This window comes from Clarias gariepinus, chromosome 3 (assembly GCF_024256425.1).
Source record: "Clarias gariepinus isolate MV-2021 ecotype Netherlands chromosome 3, CGAR_prim_01v2, whole genome shotgun sequence".
In the NCBI taxonomy this organism is placed as follows: Eukaryota; Metazoa; Chordata; class Actinopteri; order Siluriformes; family Clariidae; genus Clarias; species Clarias gariepinus.
This window is the reverse complement of record NC_071102.1, coordinates 47,580,001-47,595,000: the sequence shown is the minus strand read 5'-3', so window position 1 is coordinate 47,595,000 and position 15,000 is coordinate 47,580,001. Positions and strand designations below refer to the sequence as shown.

Below are 15,000 nucleotides of genomic sequence, written 5' to 3'. Positions count from 1 at the left end.
AGCACAAGCTTTAAACAGATTTTTCCCAGAGACATTGTAGAAGTCCATGTTTTGGAGGTTTGTGCAGTTTAAAAACTGACCTGTGTGTCACAGGGAGAGTGTGAGGTCAGGGAAAGGGTCTCCTTCATCTAGTTCTTCCTGTCCCTCACAGTACTCTTTCAGCATATCTGTCTCTTCTTGTGACTTATGAAAGTTTGCACCCGTTAGATCCACTAGCTGTCCTTGGTTGGTTATACCAGAGTGGATTAGGGTATTAGAGAGAGAGTTGTTTGCGATGTCCAGACGTGCTCCATGGATTAGAGGTTCCTTTAGAAGCCAGTAAAAAGATGATGTGTTTGGAGCCTTTGTACTTTAAAAAAGTTAAAAATTTTAAAAAGGTTGTGATAAAAAAAAACAGCGGTTTCAATAGATTCAGTCTTTTTGGGTCTGTCAGGAAAAGGGTTTTGTCCATTTTTAGGTTCTCCAGCGTCCTTAAAATCGCTCCGGTTACTGCATTCCAGCTAAAACAAGATGAGCTTCCCAGGAATTTCCGTAAAAACTCTAAACGAAAGGCGGCGATTCTCCTCTGAAGATGAGCTAAACCTTGTCCCCTTTCATCTTTGGGTAAACACAAAATACTCCTCGGCAGCCAGTGGAGTTTGTCCTAGAACAGGTCTACAAGAATAACTTCCACCGGAGGGTCCACACACATCACTTTGTGCCACAATGAAGAGCCCACTAGGTTGTTTATGATAAGTAATCGTCAATTTTTGGAGTCGGCCATTTCCACTTGTCCAGCCAGCCTTTTATTCTTTCAATCAGCCCTTCCTAGTTCTTTTGTGTAAAAGAGTCGTCACCTAGGTAGACTCCTAAGTATTTGATCCCCCTCTTGTCTATAAAGTTTAACTGGAAGTCTGGGTATGTTTTTAAACCGATTTTCGATTAGTCGTAATTCACTCTTTGCCCAGTTTATTTTTGCAAATTTTTTTTTTTTGAAATTCTTCAGCACCTTGATTGATACATCTGTCGTTTTGCTTGTTTAGCATTACAATGATGTCATCAGCATAATCAGACAGACAAAAAGTTTATTTTCTTTGATTCCGTTAAGTTGGTTTGTAGTTGTGTAGTAAGGGTTCTATTGCTATGACAGAAGAGATGAAGAGTGTAGTTTTTCATAAAAATGCGCAGCTCTCATACGAATATTAATGACATCTGATAAAATATCTCAATTTTTAGAGCGTAAGTTGTGTATTAAACAGCTTTGCCCCTTTTTCTTTTCTAAATTAAAGAAGTATTTGGAAGGTGCGTCCATTTGGTTGGCGTCCGGAAAGCGAGCTCTTACAGGAGCACCTTGACCTTGGATTCCAGGAGATCAGGGAGCCTCTGACTCTTTAGTTTGAGGGTCTGTGTAAGTGTTGCGTCACTGGATGGTCATTGGAGATCTATGATTTCTTTCTGTAACTTACATACTGACTTATTTATAATCTTTGTGGCATTGAGTGTGTGCTGTTTAAATTAAAAACCCAATATGCGCTTTTTGTTTGATGTTAAATCAGGCTGTGATCAGAGCGACTGACTGGGTTGATGTGACTCTTAATGATGTTTAGTTGATGTTTAAAACCATAAGACCTGTCTAACCGTGTGAGGGAGATGCTGTTATTACTAGTCCAAGTGTATTGTTTGTCAGACATGGAAAAATCTCAATGTGTCGCACAGCTGATGTCTTTCTAATATTTCTAAAAGTCGTCTATGGGAGGACAGATGAGGTTCTTTGTGGTTACAGTCCACGTCCGCAGTGGTGCAGTTAAAATCTCCACCCACCAATAAAAAAAAATCATCAGAGTTACAGGTTTCCAAAATCTTACACAGCCTGTCCACCTTTGATTATTTCTTCTACTGTATACGATATTGGGGTAAAACTGTTAGAGAATAGGCCTGACACTCCCCCGCTAGTGAACGAGATGTGACTCAAAACAGGTGTTCCATTCATCTGTACATAAAGAACTACATCTATTTTTTTTGCTTTAACATTTTGAAGAGTACAGCTCTCTTTTTGCTATCTCTTGCACCATTGATGTTTAGGGAGGCGACTCTAATCTCCCCCATAATTAAGCAAAAGATAAACAACAGTAGACAATCAGTTAATTAAACAAGATAAAGCCTACGGCAAATCCTATTCCTCATTATTTAACACAGAGTTTAGCTTAGTTTAAGTAAAATAGTCCAATATATAAACTTTTTAGCTTCTTGTTGTTTTCAACAAAAAAAATCAGTTCCTCTGTATTGTACTCTTTTCCTTTCCAGCCAGTCAACCTTTTCTTTGCCCTTCTTTCACCGCCTGAAGATTCAAAGTCACTTTCCATTTCAAGTTCACTTTCTGATCTACCTTTTTAAATGGTGTTGACGGGGGAAGTACACCATAGTGAGACCTAATAAAAGAAAATTTTAATAAAGAAACGTTTGAGATCAACTCAAACTCACGCTGAAACGAGCTCCGCCCACTTACTCCCAGCATCCCAGCATGCACTTAGACAGAGAGAGAGCGAGAGAAAGTGCACACACGACCGGAGTGAGAGGGTCCTGTTAGTGCACAAACTCTTGTGTCGTGTCGTGTGGTGTCGCGTGGTGTGGTGTGGTTTTTGCCGTGCCGCGGCGTGTCGTGTGGTGCCGTGTCGTGTTGTGTTTTGTTGTGCTGTGTGGTGTTGTGTTTTGTCGTGTGGTGCCGTGCCGTGCCCTGTGGTGCGGTGCCCTGTGGTGCGGTGCCGTGTGGTGTCGTGCCGTGTCGTGTGGTGCCGTGTCGTGCGGTGTCCTCACCCTGCAGTTTCTTCAGCACTGCCACCTCCATCTTGAGCACCTGTTTGGGCTGCTGCGCTGACTCCACCTTCAGAGCCACGTTCTCCTTCGTCAACAGATCCAGAGCCTCATAGATCTCTCCGAACCCTCCACCACCGATCTTCTTCAGCTACAGAACACACACACACACACACACACAGTCACTACTCATTTTTGTTCATGTAGTGTGTTTAAACACTGGTAACTGTCGTAAAGCAGCTTTACAGAATCAACAGAGTTATAGAAGTGTGTGAGATCATGTGTATGAATCAGAATGATCAGATTGTCTCTAATCAGACTGCAGGTGGACAGATGGACAGTCAGATGTAAGAATGAAGAGACAGTGTTTTTTTCCCCTTGTCTAAACAACACCACAAACTTGTCCCATTTAGTGTGTGTCTGTGTCTCAAATCAAATCCCATCATCACAAACAGTGTTAAAAATAGTCCAGCAGTTCAGGACAATTCACTGAGGGACAGCCTGGGATACAGGACAATGTGATTTAGGACACAGCCAGTGTGGGAAGTAAAAGAAGAGTGTTGGGGGTCACTGATGTGTGTGTGTGTGTGTGTGTGTGTGTGTGTGTGTGTGTGTGTGTGTGTGTGTGTGTAATTAGAGTGTACGACCTGTGTCCTGTGTTAGTGGACCGCTTCCGCTTTGGACTGTGGAGGAAGCTGGAGTACACAGAGAGAACCCTCCAAGCATGGAGAGGAGACACACACACACACACACACAGACCCGAGGACCAGAGACAGGAATAGAACCTGGACCCTGAAGGTGTGAGGTGACAGCGCTAACCACAGTCTGTTAATGTTCCTGAGATAAACTCTGTCCTGAGTAAGAGTGAAGTTAATGAAGCTCAACACTACATTAAATACTGAGCGCATCATTCTGCAGATAAACAGCTTTTATTAAAAACGTTTATTAGCGTATGTATTAACAATAATTATTGTTGTTCTTATTGTTGTTACACAAAACTGCTCATAACCTCACTTCTACTAAACAATTAGATTAGGAGCAGATTTAACTTCACTGATACTGAAGGACTGGCAGAGGTTCGTTTTGTACAGACAGTTTTGTGTGAGGCTGTGACAAAAAAAACTGAAAAGCTTTACAGCTTTTTGTTCTCCGAGACTACAGTGAGACTAAAGTGAGACTACAGTGAGACTACAGATTACAGTGAGACTAGAGTGAGATTACAGTGAGACTAGAGTAAGACTTAAGATAAAAAACAGCTTTTTAAAGCTTTACAGCTTTTTGTTCTCCGAGACTAGAGTGAGACTAGAGTGAGACTACAGATTACAGTGAGATTACAGTGAGACTAGAGTGAGACTAGAGTGAGATTACAACGTGCTGCTAGCGTTTTACACACACACACACACACACACACACTGACATGTGCGCGGGGCGATGAGCCCAATGTGCATGTTGTGAAATAACGTGTCACATGTGTGTACTGTAGGTCTGTGTATGTGGCTGTGAAATGTACGCGATGCCAGCTAGGCAGCAGAAGCGGTCTATCTGATTCAGGTGAGAAGTACAGAAATAACCAGATGTGAGAAAGTTATAAACATTTAATAAACCAATGTGCTGTGATTACAACATCCTCAAGGTGCAGCTCTCCCAATAGATAGAGAGAAGACTTTATTAATTCTAATATAATGCACAACAGATAAGAAGTGATTAGTTATATACACTGAAACTCCTAAAAATCCAACAATAATACGGACTTACTAAAGCCAAAATAAAATGTCTTACTGAGACGAGATGAAAAAGCAGAACTCCTCTACGGGAGTATCAGGCCTTGTTCTGTTTCACATTACACAACAGATCAGTTTCAATCACTCAGTCTGTACAATGAGAGATGATATTTTCCATAATCGAAATGATGAAAGGTGAGGTCATAAGGTCACCTCTCAGTGTTTCTTAACCTTCTGCACGTGAACATCTGCTGTGGATGAGGTAAAATAGATAAAGATGCCTTCCTGCCCTCGGACGTGTTTGCCAAGTTGCCCCTGATATCTGTAGGACATTCGAGGCGATTCCTACAGCGCCCCCTGGGATGTGAAGGTCATACCCTGCTTCTGTAAATCTGTTTTCTTCCCCTTGTTAGTCCCTTTGGTCATCTTAGTAACGTTTGTGCCGATGCTCATTATTTAATAATCATTTTGACGTGCATTCTTAAACACTTTTCCAGTGCACTTTTCTCTCCTTTGATTCGTTCACTTTGGTTCAGTCTAAATGACCTCTAGCGTGATGAGCCCGTCACTGAAGCTCTGGTAGCACAGTTCTAATTGCAGACAGCGCCCTCTATTGGATTCAACTCAACAGCAGCAGAGACTCATTTGCTCAGAGATACAGAACACGGCATTTTTATGTAGTTTCCCGGGATTTACATGCCGGACACGCCCTTGGGCCGCTTGGTGCTCACGTGTAACGTAGTGTGTATCTTTAACACATTATATTACTGTGTAACAACAAAATCACACTGTGTGTGTCTGCCGAACTGTACAACAGCTCTTAATAAATAACAGTGTTATATAATGTGAGTAGACTGCTGCTTTAAGTGTGTGTGTGTGTGTGTGTGTGTGTGTACCTACCACTTTCCAGCGATCCTTCACCATGCAGTTAGGAGGGAGGATGTCCTGCGTCTCTGTGGCTCCGTTCATGTTGTCGTTTTCCTGCAGCGCGGGAGCTAAACACTGCCACCCCGACAACACTCGGGCCGCCCCCAGCTTAAACGACCCATTAATCTGCACCACACACACACACACACACACACGCGCACACACACACACACCCACGCGCGCGCACACACACACACACACACACACACACACACAAGCACGTCAGGATTTAAACTGAATGAGCATCACTCTGTGCTACTGCTCTCTGTGTGTCAGTAAGTGTGAGATGCTGACGCACAGATTCAGCCACACACACACACACACACACACACACACACACACACACACTGTGTTTAATTTAGATCAGCTGAGAGCTAATGCTAATGTGGCTAACATATTAGACATCACTCTATTAGCAGGTACTTAAATAAAGGGTTCAGTAAGTTATAGAAAAATATTACACTGACATGTAGCTCTGTGCAAAAGTTTTAGCCCCCTCCCTATTTTGTCTGAGATGATTTATTCGGTGGTTATTCGCTTCCTTGTGGTGTTACACGGCTCTCTGCCGAGTCTGATCACCGCCCCCGCACAATTCTTACCTGTTTGACCTCATGACCTCCAGGAGGAGCACACACACACACACACACACAGAGTGTAACACATTAAACAGGCTGAGACTATGACCCATGCTCTACTGCATGCAAGGCCATGCACATTACATTAGCTTAGCATAAGCGCTAGTCAGCCCAGGCTAGTCCAGCTGCACAGTGCTCATACACAACTACAGGAAACAGGGAACATGACAGCAGTATGCGTACATACACACAGAATTCCTCTCATTCAGTCAGAAACATGCAGAACAGCATTAGTGAGAGTCATCTTGTTGTGTCTTGCTAGCATTTCCATACATTAGCTACCTATCGAACTGTTAGCATGATGGTGCGCGCGAATCTCTCCAACCGGTTAACGGGTAAACTCACATCTACACCTGTTCTTTGGGCGGGTCTGTGTATCACATGCAGCGCTTTTGTTAATGGGACGAACGTCACCTAGACGCGTCCTGACGCTGGTCTGGAACGCCGATGTTCTGACGGGTCCGCTATAGGAGCGCCGGAGAGCGAGATATTTTGAGGTTAAAGGGTGCGATGTGGTAAGGAGGGTCAGCCATCCATTCATCAGCTCCTGAAGGCAGAGAGGGAAGCTGCAGCAGCCACACCGAGTTTAGGCCCGGCAGCGTTAAAGGGGGAGGGGCGTGTGCTGTCAAAAAGAAACTCTCACCATCATGATTAATCTCTTCCCAAATCTCACACACACGAGCTAGTCGACGCCACAGCCCTCCTCTGACGGCCTACAAGCCAAACACACAGGAGAAGAGAGGTGATACACACACCCACAGCCTTAACACGGTGAGCCGAGTAACACTCCTCCCTCCATCACACCGTCTCACACACACACATACAAGGTGAAAAGCAGAGGTCAAAGGTCATTAAAGCCACAGAAACACAATACACAGATACACATAAACACACAGCAGCAGCACACAGCAAGAAGCGAGAGGTCGGAAACAAAACACACACACACACACACACACACACACACACACGACACTGCAGCTTCACATCACAAAACATAAATAAAAACACCACAGGCCACAATTAAACACCAAACACACACAATACAGTGCGCGCACACACACACACACACACACACACCTGCTCAGCAGTAAACATAGGCCAGAGACAAACCGCTAGTTTTACATTCCCTTAACATACATACACATAAATATATATACAGTACATACACTTAAGGTTGTGTTCCAATCCAGCCTGCCTCTCATCCCCTAAACACTAAGTAGTGCACACTCACAGTATGTTTGCAGTGTGTAAGAGATTAATATTCAGCAGGAACACAAAACTAGAACGAGTGGCAGAAAGAAAGTGGCAGTAAGTCCCTACGATCTCAGAACAGAACTCGCTCGTGAGTCCGACACACACCGTCCATGTTCTAGAACAATCACACGGTACATTACCAGTGAGGTCTGATGATGTTTTCACCTCGCCCGTTTCCCCTCAACTATTCTCACTTTTATTTCCACCGTTATTGCACAGAGCTCCTTAGCAGTACCAGCTTCATCACCGCTGATTTTACACTCGATTCTGGACATCCGGGGCTTTTATTACACTACGATACTCTGCAGTCTTTACTACTGTAGTCTTTAGTGATGTACTCTATACAGTACAGTACACTACACACAGTACACTACACCACTTGCAGAAGATACACACTGCACACACGTGACCATGTACACCAGACATGTGATCCAACTTCTGTGACTGAACTCAAGTGAATTTAACTCCCTCAAAAGTTTGTAACTCGAATGTTTGTATGTAGGAGACTTACTGTACACACTCTCAATGCAGTGTGACCATGAACACTCCTAGGAGCAGTGGTGTTAAGGGGGCGTGTCGAGGGGGAGAGGGAGGAGGAGCGGTTTTGAAGGGGAGGGGGAGCGGTGTTAAGGAGGAGGAGAGGGAGGGGTGTTGAGGTGGGAGGAGAGGGAGGGGTGTTGAGGTGGGAGGAGGAGGAGCGGTTTTGGGGGGGAAGGAGCGGTGATAAGAGGGGGGGGAGTGGTGTTGGGGACACAACAGAAGAACACTGCTCTCTGAGGTGTTTGTTCTTCACACTGTTTCACTCTGAGGTGAACATGGAGCTGCCTACAAACACCTGCACACATCAGATCAACACCACAGCCCAGTCGTCTGGAACACAGCAGTCAAACCACACACACATATCAGAAATCACACATCACCAGCAGCAGCAGTGTTTAATAAAGACTAGCTGTAACACACCGATGATGTGTGCGTTTACCCCCGAGTCTGGATTTCACACAGATCTTCGTTTGAGTAAATGTGCAGCGGTGCATTCTGGGTAGGCTGTGCTGTTGGTTTATCTACAGAGTTTTACCCGACACTGACAGAGTACCGGCTCGTCCCGACCCAGGGCGCCGGGTGACGGTGACATGGGTGAGAGGGAGTACCTGTACCTGAGCTCACCTGGCAAACGGACTACAGCGGCTCTGTCCTCTCCGTCTCTTTGAAATCTTCATTTGGGATGTGACCATGCGCCGGCTCCCTCTGTACGGTCACGACCGGGACGCGCCGCTCCCCTGACCTCCACCAGCTCTGTCACGGGGTCAAAATCATTAAAGTCTTTCTGAATGAAGTGTGACATATGGAGTGTAAAACACACCAGGCCCTCACACACACACACACACACACACACACACACACACACGATCACTATTCAAGGCCTTGATGTGTTTAATTCATTGATTAGTAAAGAGGTTAACTCTCTTATGATTAACACATCTGTCCTGAAGATGAAGCTGTATCTACACACTTACCTGACAAACACAAGTAAAAGTGCTGACAGTCAGTAATTCAGTCATGAGGCTAGGCTAACTCCACACTGACGTCTGCTCATAAACCACCCCTCACCACACACACACCTGAATGCGCCTGTCACACTCCACACAATACACACCATCACACACGACAGGGTGTTTACCTCGAGTCCAGAAGGTGGAGACAGACGGAAGTGACTGAGTGAAGGTGTGAAGGTGTGAAGGTGTGTGTTTAACGAGCGCCTCATCAGCGCGCTGAGGTATCGCGCGCGTCCTTCTCCAGTTATCCGCACTGCAGCTCCGGCGCGCGCTTCCCGCCTACAGCCGCCAGAAGGCGCCAAAATCACTGTGCACGTGCCGCCACACTACAGGGTTGCCATATCCACCGTGATCCCCTCACAAAACCCGAACGGTCTTCTCTGAGACTAATCCGCGGCTTAGTGATTCGACATGGCAACCTTCCACAGTCACATCTCTATTCTTTATTCTCCTCTAATGTCTCAGACAGCAGCGCGCGCGCACACACACACACACACACACACAGTCTCTATAGAGAGAGGACGAGCTGCTCTGAGATATCACACACTGCAGGAGAACTGAGGCTTCCATACACTCACACACCCCGTTATATAACTCTCATCCTCATCACTCAAACCTGTGTGTGAAACCACACACACACACACACACACACATTTATTACAGACATTTATTCCCACCTGCTCATCCTCCGCTCGGTCCTGTCCTGTGGAGACTCGGTGGTTTCTCTCAGAGCTCAGTGTGTGTGTGTGTGTGTGTGTGTGCAGGTCCTCACTCAGCACCGTCACATTGAGGACCTCTCTGTCTGTCTGCCTCTCTCCCTCCTGCATTAGCCGCGCATGCGCTTACAGAGCTCCCTCTCGTGCTGATCGCGGCATTTTCCTCAAAGCCCCGCCCCCCGAGGTGCCAGACGCGCTGCGATTGGCCAGTGGCGCGGTTACTTCATCTTCTCCTAACGGCGGCTCCCGTCAGGGGGCGCCACAGCGGGCCATTTGTCTTCATCTAACTCTGTCTTCCTGCATGTCCTCCCTCATCACAGCCGTAAATCTCTTGGTCCTTACTCTTCTTCTCCTGCCTGGCAGCTACATCTCTAACAGTCTCCTCCCACTATACCCCTCATCCCTCCTCTGCACATGTCCGTACCATCTTAACCTGGGCCCTCTAACTTTATCCCCAAACCGTCCTACCTGCACTGTCCCTTTAATATACTCATTCCTAATTCTGTCCATTCTTCACAGTCTCAAAGCAAATTGCAGCGTTTCAGCTCTGCCACCTCCAGAGTTTCAGCGGCGACGTCTCCAAACCATACAACACTTCTGGCCTTTCTACTATCCTGTAAACTTTACCTTTCTCTCCTACCAATACCTTTCTGTCACAGATCACAGATCACACAGATGCTACTCTTCTCCACTCATTCCATCCTACCTGCACTCTCTTCTTCACTTCTCTTTCACACTCCCCATTGCTTTGGACAATTCACCCTAAATATTTAAATTGCTCTACCTTCCCTACCTCTACTCCTTGCACCTTTCCTCCACCCCCTCTCTAAATTTACATACATGTACTCAGCCTTGCTCCTACTGATCTTCATGCTTCTTCTCTCCAGTGCATCTCTCCAACTCATCTCACCCTGCTCTACTCTCGCTGCTAATCACAGCATCATCTGCAAACATTATAGTCCATGGGGACTCACCACTGCCAACATGAAGAAACAAAGAGCAGATCTCTGGTGCAGTCCCACCTCCACCATAAACCACCATAAACCTCATGCCTACACAACACCTCATCGCTGTAACACTGTTCTTGTACATAACACTTTCTTGCACCACCTTCCCATACTTCTCTGCCACTTCTGACTTCCTCATGCAATACCACAGTTCTCTCTTCTGGGCACCCCGCCATAAGCTTTCGCTAGATCTACAATCACACAAAGTAACTCTTTTAGACCTTCTCTATACTTCTCCACTCATCAGGCATCCTTTGTCTTTCTAAAATCTTAAATAAGCTCTTAAGCAACTCCACTGCGATCTCTCCTAAACACTTTCATGCTTTCACTGGAATGTCACCCAGAACAACTGCCTTTCCACTCTTCATCCTCACTTTAACCTTACTAATTCCCTGTACTACCTTCTGCTCCTCCAACCTTCTCTCTCTCTCTTATTCTCTCCATTCATCAGCTTCGCAAAATACTCCCTCAACCTTCCTAAAACACTTTCTTTGCTTGTTTCTTTCTCCCGCTCGGTCTCTTCATCTAACATGCCCATTAAGGTTAGCTTCAATCACCAATGCTTATGTGGGGACACTCACTAGCACTTAGTCAGTGTTAGTCAGACACTCTCCTCACTTCCACTACACTCTTGGCAAACTCTTATCTTAGTATTAGACCTACACAATGTTTCTTATTATCTAGACTAAAATAAAGCAGTTTAAACCCACTTTCTCAGCCTTGCTTCTCTTCCTCTTCGTCTCTTGTACACACAGTACATCTACTATATCTACTTTATATCTACTGGGCCAGGGGTAGCTCAGTGGTTAAGGCATTGGACTACGGTTCGGAAGATCCCAGGTTCAAACCCCACAACCACCCAGTTGCCACTGTTGGGCCCTTGAGCAAGGCCCTTAACCCTCAACTGCTCAGATGTGTAATGAGATTAAAAATGTAAGTCGCTCTGGATAAGAGCGTCTGCCAAATGCCTAAATGTAAATGTAAATGTACTTTAACCTCTACACTTCTACCCTTCTTTTTTCCCCTCTCTATGGACATGTCTGGCCTCCCTCTTCCTTTTCTTTCTTTGGTCAACAGCAGCCCAATTCCTGAGGTGTTCCTAATCATGACACCTTTAAACAGGCCAAAAGTGTCTCAGGAACATCTCTACACATTTATACTTGCACTACAATCTTACTATACACAAATAGACAAATGTGCCCTCTTGCCCTCAATATAAGCCTGTTATCACTAACCTTAGCTAGCAGCTTGGCTAACTGCTAATGGAGTAGACAAACCTTCATCTTTATCCTTTGATCTACTTTTTCCATTTCTCATCTGTGATTCACTCTCCGATTACCGAACAGGGAGTGTATTTGTCTGACCACCAAAGAAGGACAACTTAGTGTAAACAAGGCGTAAGATACTCAACCTTACAGAATGGGATTTCTTTGTATTAATAAGTTAGACAGAGAGTTCTGCTGTACAGAGAGACACACAGACATGGACGTGGGCTTCAACCTCAGATAATAATAATTATAATAATATCACTGATTACATTAAAGATCAGATCAGATTATTTTTAGATTTAACATTTTAGCTGTTTCTACAAACTCTTTAGCCGTCAAGGACGCGTACCAACGCTAGTTTGGTCTAAAGCTCTTTAGGCAAAGCTTCCACAAACTCAAGATATGTTAAACATATTCATATTTTATTGTAATATAAATGATATTTGAATACAAGGTGTTCTTTTTATACATTCAGTAAATACTGTTTCACTGTTCCACAACAGCAGCACGTCCATCCTCCTCACAGAGTCTAGTCCAGTCCAACCTCACACCTGCAGCGAGATGATGATGCAATATGTACTTACAGCTATAATTTGTTAATTAAAGTTTATAGAGAAAGTCTGCATTTCCATTATGAGGAACTGAAAGCTGGATTCGAGAAGGTCCTGTTCTCCGTTTCCTCCTCTTCAACGTCATCAGCGCTGAGGTCCATCTCTGTCTCAAACATGCGCTGGAGGAGGCCATCCATGGTCCTGTACCCTGCAGAACATAAACACATGGTCACACACACGGTCACTTTCTCAGCACAGGTTCTCCGCACATGGAACAGGCGTGTTACTTGTGGAGCTGATCTGGAACATGATGTTGGGTTTGGCTTTGCCTCCTTCAGCAGGGCCGAGATCATTGTCCTGGCTCTCCATCGCCTCCACCAGATTATTGTCCACATGGTTCCTACACACACACACACCCACACACACACACACACACACATCAATAAAGCAATAATTACTGATTTAATACTGAATATTCCTGTGAAAAACTAAACACTGGGATTTGGGACAGAGCCCTGGAGTGAACACTCACTTTTCCACACACAGGTTGAGTTCCTCGATCTTCTTTTCCAGCGCGGTCTGCAGCTCGCTCTTCTCCACCATGTACTCGATGAAGAACGCCTCCAGGATGAACGCCACAAAGATACTGGGGAAGGCGAGACAGGATCAGGGAGAAAAGCCTGGGTTTGACTAGTTCTGAAGTTTTTTTTTTAACATCATTAGAGTTGATGACATCATCATGAATCTTACTTAATGATGATGATGACAACCACAATGTGGAAGAGGATGAAAAATATCCGCGCTGAAACATGAGTGACAGCGGTGAAGCCTCCAGTCAGAAGTGAGGGGCGGAATCAAGGATGTAACAAGTACATAATATGCAACATAAAATCACACAACGCATAAACAATATGTAACAATATGTAACAATATGTAATTTAATGTAACAATATGTAACAATATGTAACAATATGTAATAATATGTAATAAAACATCTATCGGTTTATTTCAGGATATCGTGCCACTGGTTGACGACGGTGAGCTCCAGAAGGAGGACGAAGGATGACACGACGTCATTAAAGTTATTTTTGCAGTAGTTATTGCGGGCGAAGGCCGAGCCGTTCAGCAGGACGTTCCCGCAGAACTGATGCGCAGGGTCACCGGAGTCAACGCCGAAATACTGAACCTCCCCTTTAAACAGCTCCATCCCCACCATCGCAAAGATATAATACACCACCTGCAGAGAGGGAGTGAGTGTGAGGGAGGGAGAGTGAGGAAGTGAGAGTGAAAGAGTGGGAGTGAGGGAGGGAGTGAGAGTGAGGGAGTGAGAGTAAGGAAGTGGGAGTGAAAGAGTGGGAGTAAAAGAGTGGGAGTGAGTGAGAGTGAGGGAGTGGGAGTGAGGGAGGGAGTGGAAGTAAGTGAGGGAGTGTGAGTAAGGAAGTGGGAGTGAGGGAGTGCGAGTGAGAGTAAGGGAGTGAGGGAGTGCGAGTGAGGGAGTGCGAGTGAGGGAGGGAGTGGAAGTAAGTGAGGGAGTGAGAGTAAGGGAGTGGGAGTGAGGGAGTGCGAGTGAGAGTAAGGGAGTGAGGGAGTGCGAGTGAGAGTAAGGGAGTGAGGGAGTGCGAGTGAGGGAGTGCGAGTGAGAGTAAGGGAGTGAGGGAGTGAGAGTGAGAGTAAGGGAGTGAGGGAGTGCGAGTCAGAGTAAGGGAGTGGGAGTGAGGGAGTGCGAGTGAGAGTAAGGGAGTGAGGGAGTGCGAGTGAGGGAGTGGGAGTGAAAGAGTGGGAGTAAAAGAGTGGGAGTGAGTGGGAGTGAGGGAGGGAGTGGAAGTGAAAGAGTGGGAGTAAAAGAGTGGGAGTGAGTGGGAGTGAGGGAGGGACTGGAAGTAAGTGAGGGAGTGAGAGTAAGGGAGTGGGAGTGAGGGAGTGCGAGTGAGAGTAAGGGAGTGAGGGAGTGCGAGTGAGAGTAAGGGAGTGAGGGAGTGGGAGTGAGGGAGTGGGAGTGAGAGTAAGGGAGTGAGAGTGAGAGTAAGGGAGGGAGGGAGTGAGAGTGAGGGAGTGAGAGTGAGGAAGTGGGAGTGAAAGAGTGGGAGTAAAAGAGTGGGAGTGAGTGAGAGTGAGGGAGTGGGAGTGAGGGAGGGAGTGGAAGTAAGTGAGGGAGTGAGAGTAAGGGAGTGGGAGTGAGGGAGTGCGAGTGAGAGTAAGGGAGTGAGGGAGTGAGAGTAAGGGAGTGAGGGAGTGGGAGTGAGGGAGTGGGAGTGAGAGTAAGGGAGTGGGAGTGAGGGAGTGCGAGTGAGAGTAAGGGAGTGAGGGAGTGCGAGTGAGGGAGTGCGAGTGAGAGTAAGGGAGGGAGGGAGTGAGAGTGAGAGTAAGGGAGGGAGGGAGTGAGAGTAAGGGAGTGAGGGAGTGAGAGTGAGTGAGCGAGGAAGAGTGAGGGAGTGAGAGGGGTTAGAGTGAAGAAAGTAAGGGTGAGTTTAGCCAGTGTAAAGCTGATGATCAGGCAGTATGTGATTCAGGACGTAGCCTGTGACACACACACACACACACACACACACGCACCAGGATGAGTTGCCCGAATGTCAGC

At 45.9% G+C, this 15,000-nt stretch overlaps 2 protein-coding genes across 4 annotated transcripts in view; both read right to left on the bottom strand.

Annotated features, from left to right (window-relative positions):
• ttbk1a (tau tubulin kinase 1a) overlaps positions 1–9,633 on the bottom strand; it is a 63,347-nt gene extending 53,714 nt beyond the window's left edge. Inside the window, exons 1-5 of one of the 3 annotated variants that reach the window (XM_053492962.1) lie at positions 9,558–9,633; positions 8,492–8,620; positions 6,717–6,786; positions 5,412–5,564; positions 2,794–2,941 (exon numbers count right to left, since the gene is read on the bottom strand). In XM_053492962.1, coding sequence (XP_053348937.1) covers positions 2,794–2,941; positions 5,412–5,564; positions 6,717–6,722 — 307 coding nt within the window. In that variant the 5' untranslated portion in view covers positions 6,723–6,786; positions 8,492–8,620; positions 9,558–9,633. Of the gene's footprint in view, positions 1–2,793; positions 2,942–5,411; positions 5,565–6,716; positions 6,787–8,491; positions 8,621–9,005; positions 9,113–9,557 lie in introns of those variants that run through there. The other 2 variants (XM_053492961.1, XM_053492963.1) reach the window with 2 other exon arrangements.
• Positions 9,634–12,272: 2,639 nt separating this feature from the next.
• Positions 12,273–15,000, bottom strand: part of tpcn3 (two pore segment channel 3) — a 22,405-nt gene continuing 19,677 nt past the window's right edge. Inside the window, exons 14-19 of the mRNA XM_053492972.1 lie at positions 14,976–15,000; positions 13,440–13,659; positions 13,173–13,263; positions 12,955–13,068; positions 12,710–12,822; positions 12,273–12,630 (exon numbers count right to left, since the gene is read on the bottom strand). The exon at positions 14,976–15,000 is cut by the window's right edge and continues 45 nt beyond it. Coding sequence (XP_053348947.1) covers positions 12,503–12,630; positions 12,710–12,822; positions 12,955–13,068; positions 13,173–13,263; positions 13,440–13,659; positions 14,976–15,000 — 691 coding nt within the window. The 3' untranslated portion in view covers positions 12,273–12,502. The remainder of the gene's footprint in view (positions 12,631–12,709; positions 12,823–12,954; positions 13,069–13,172; positions 13,264–13,439; positions 13,660–14,975) is intronic.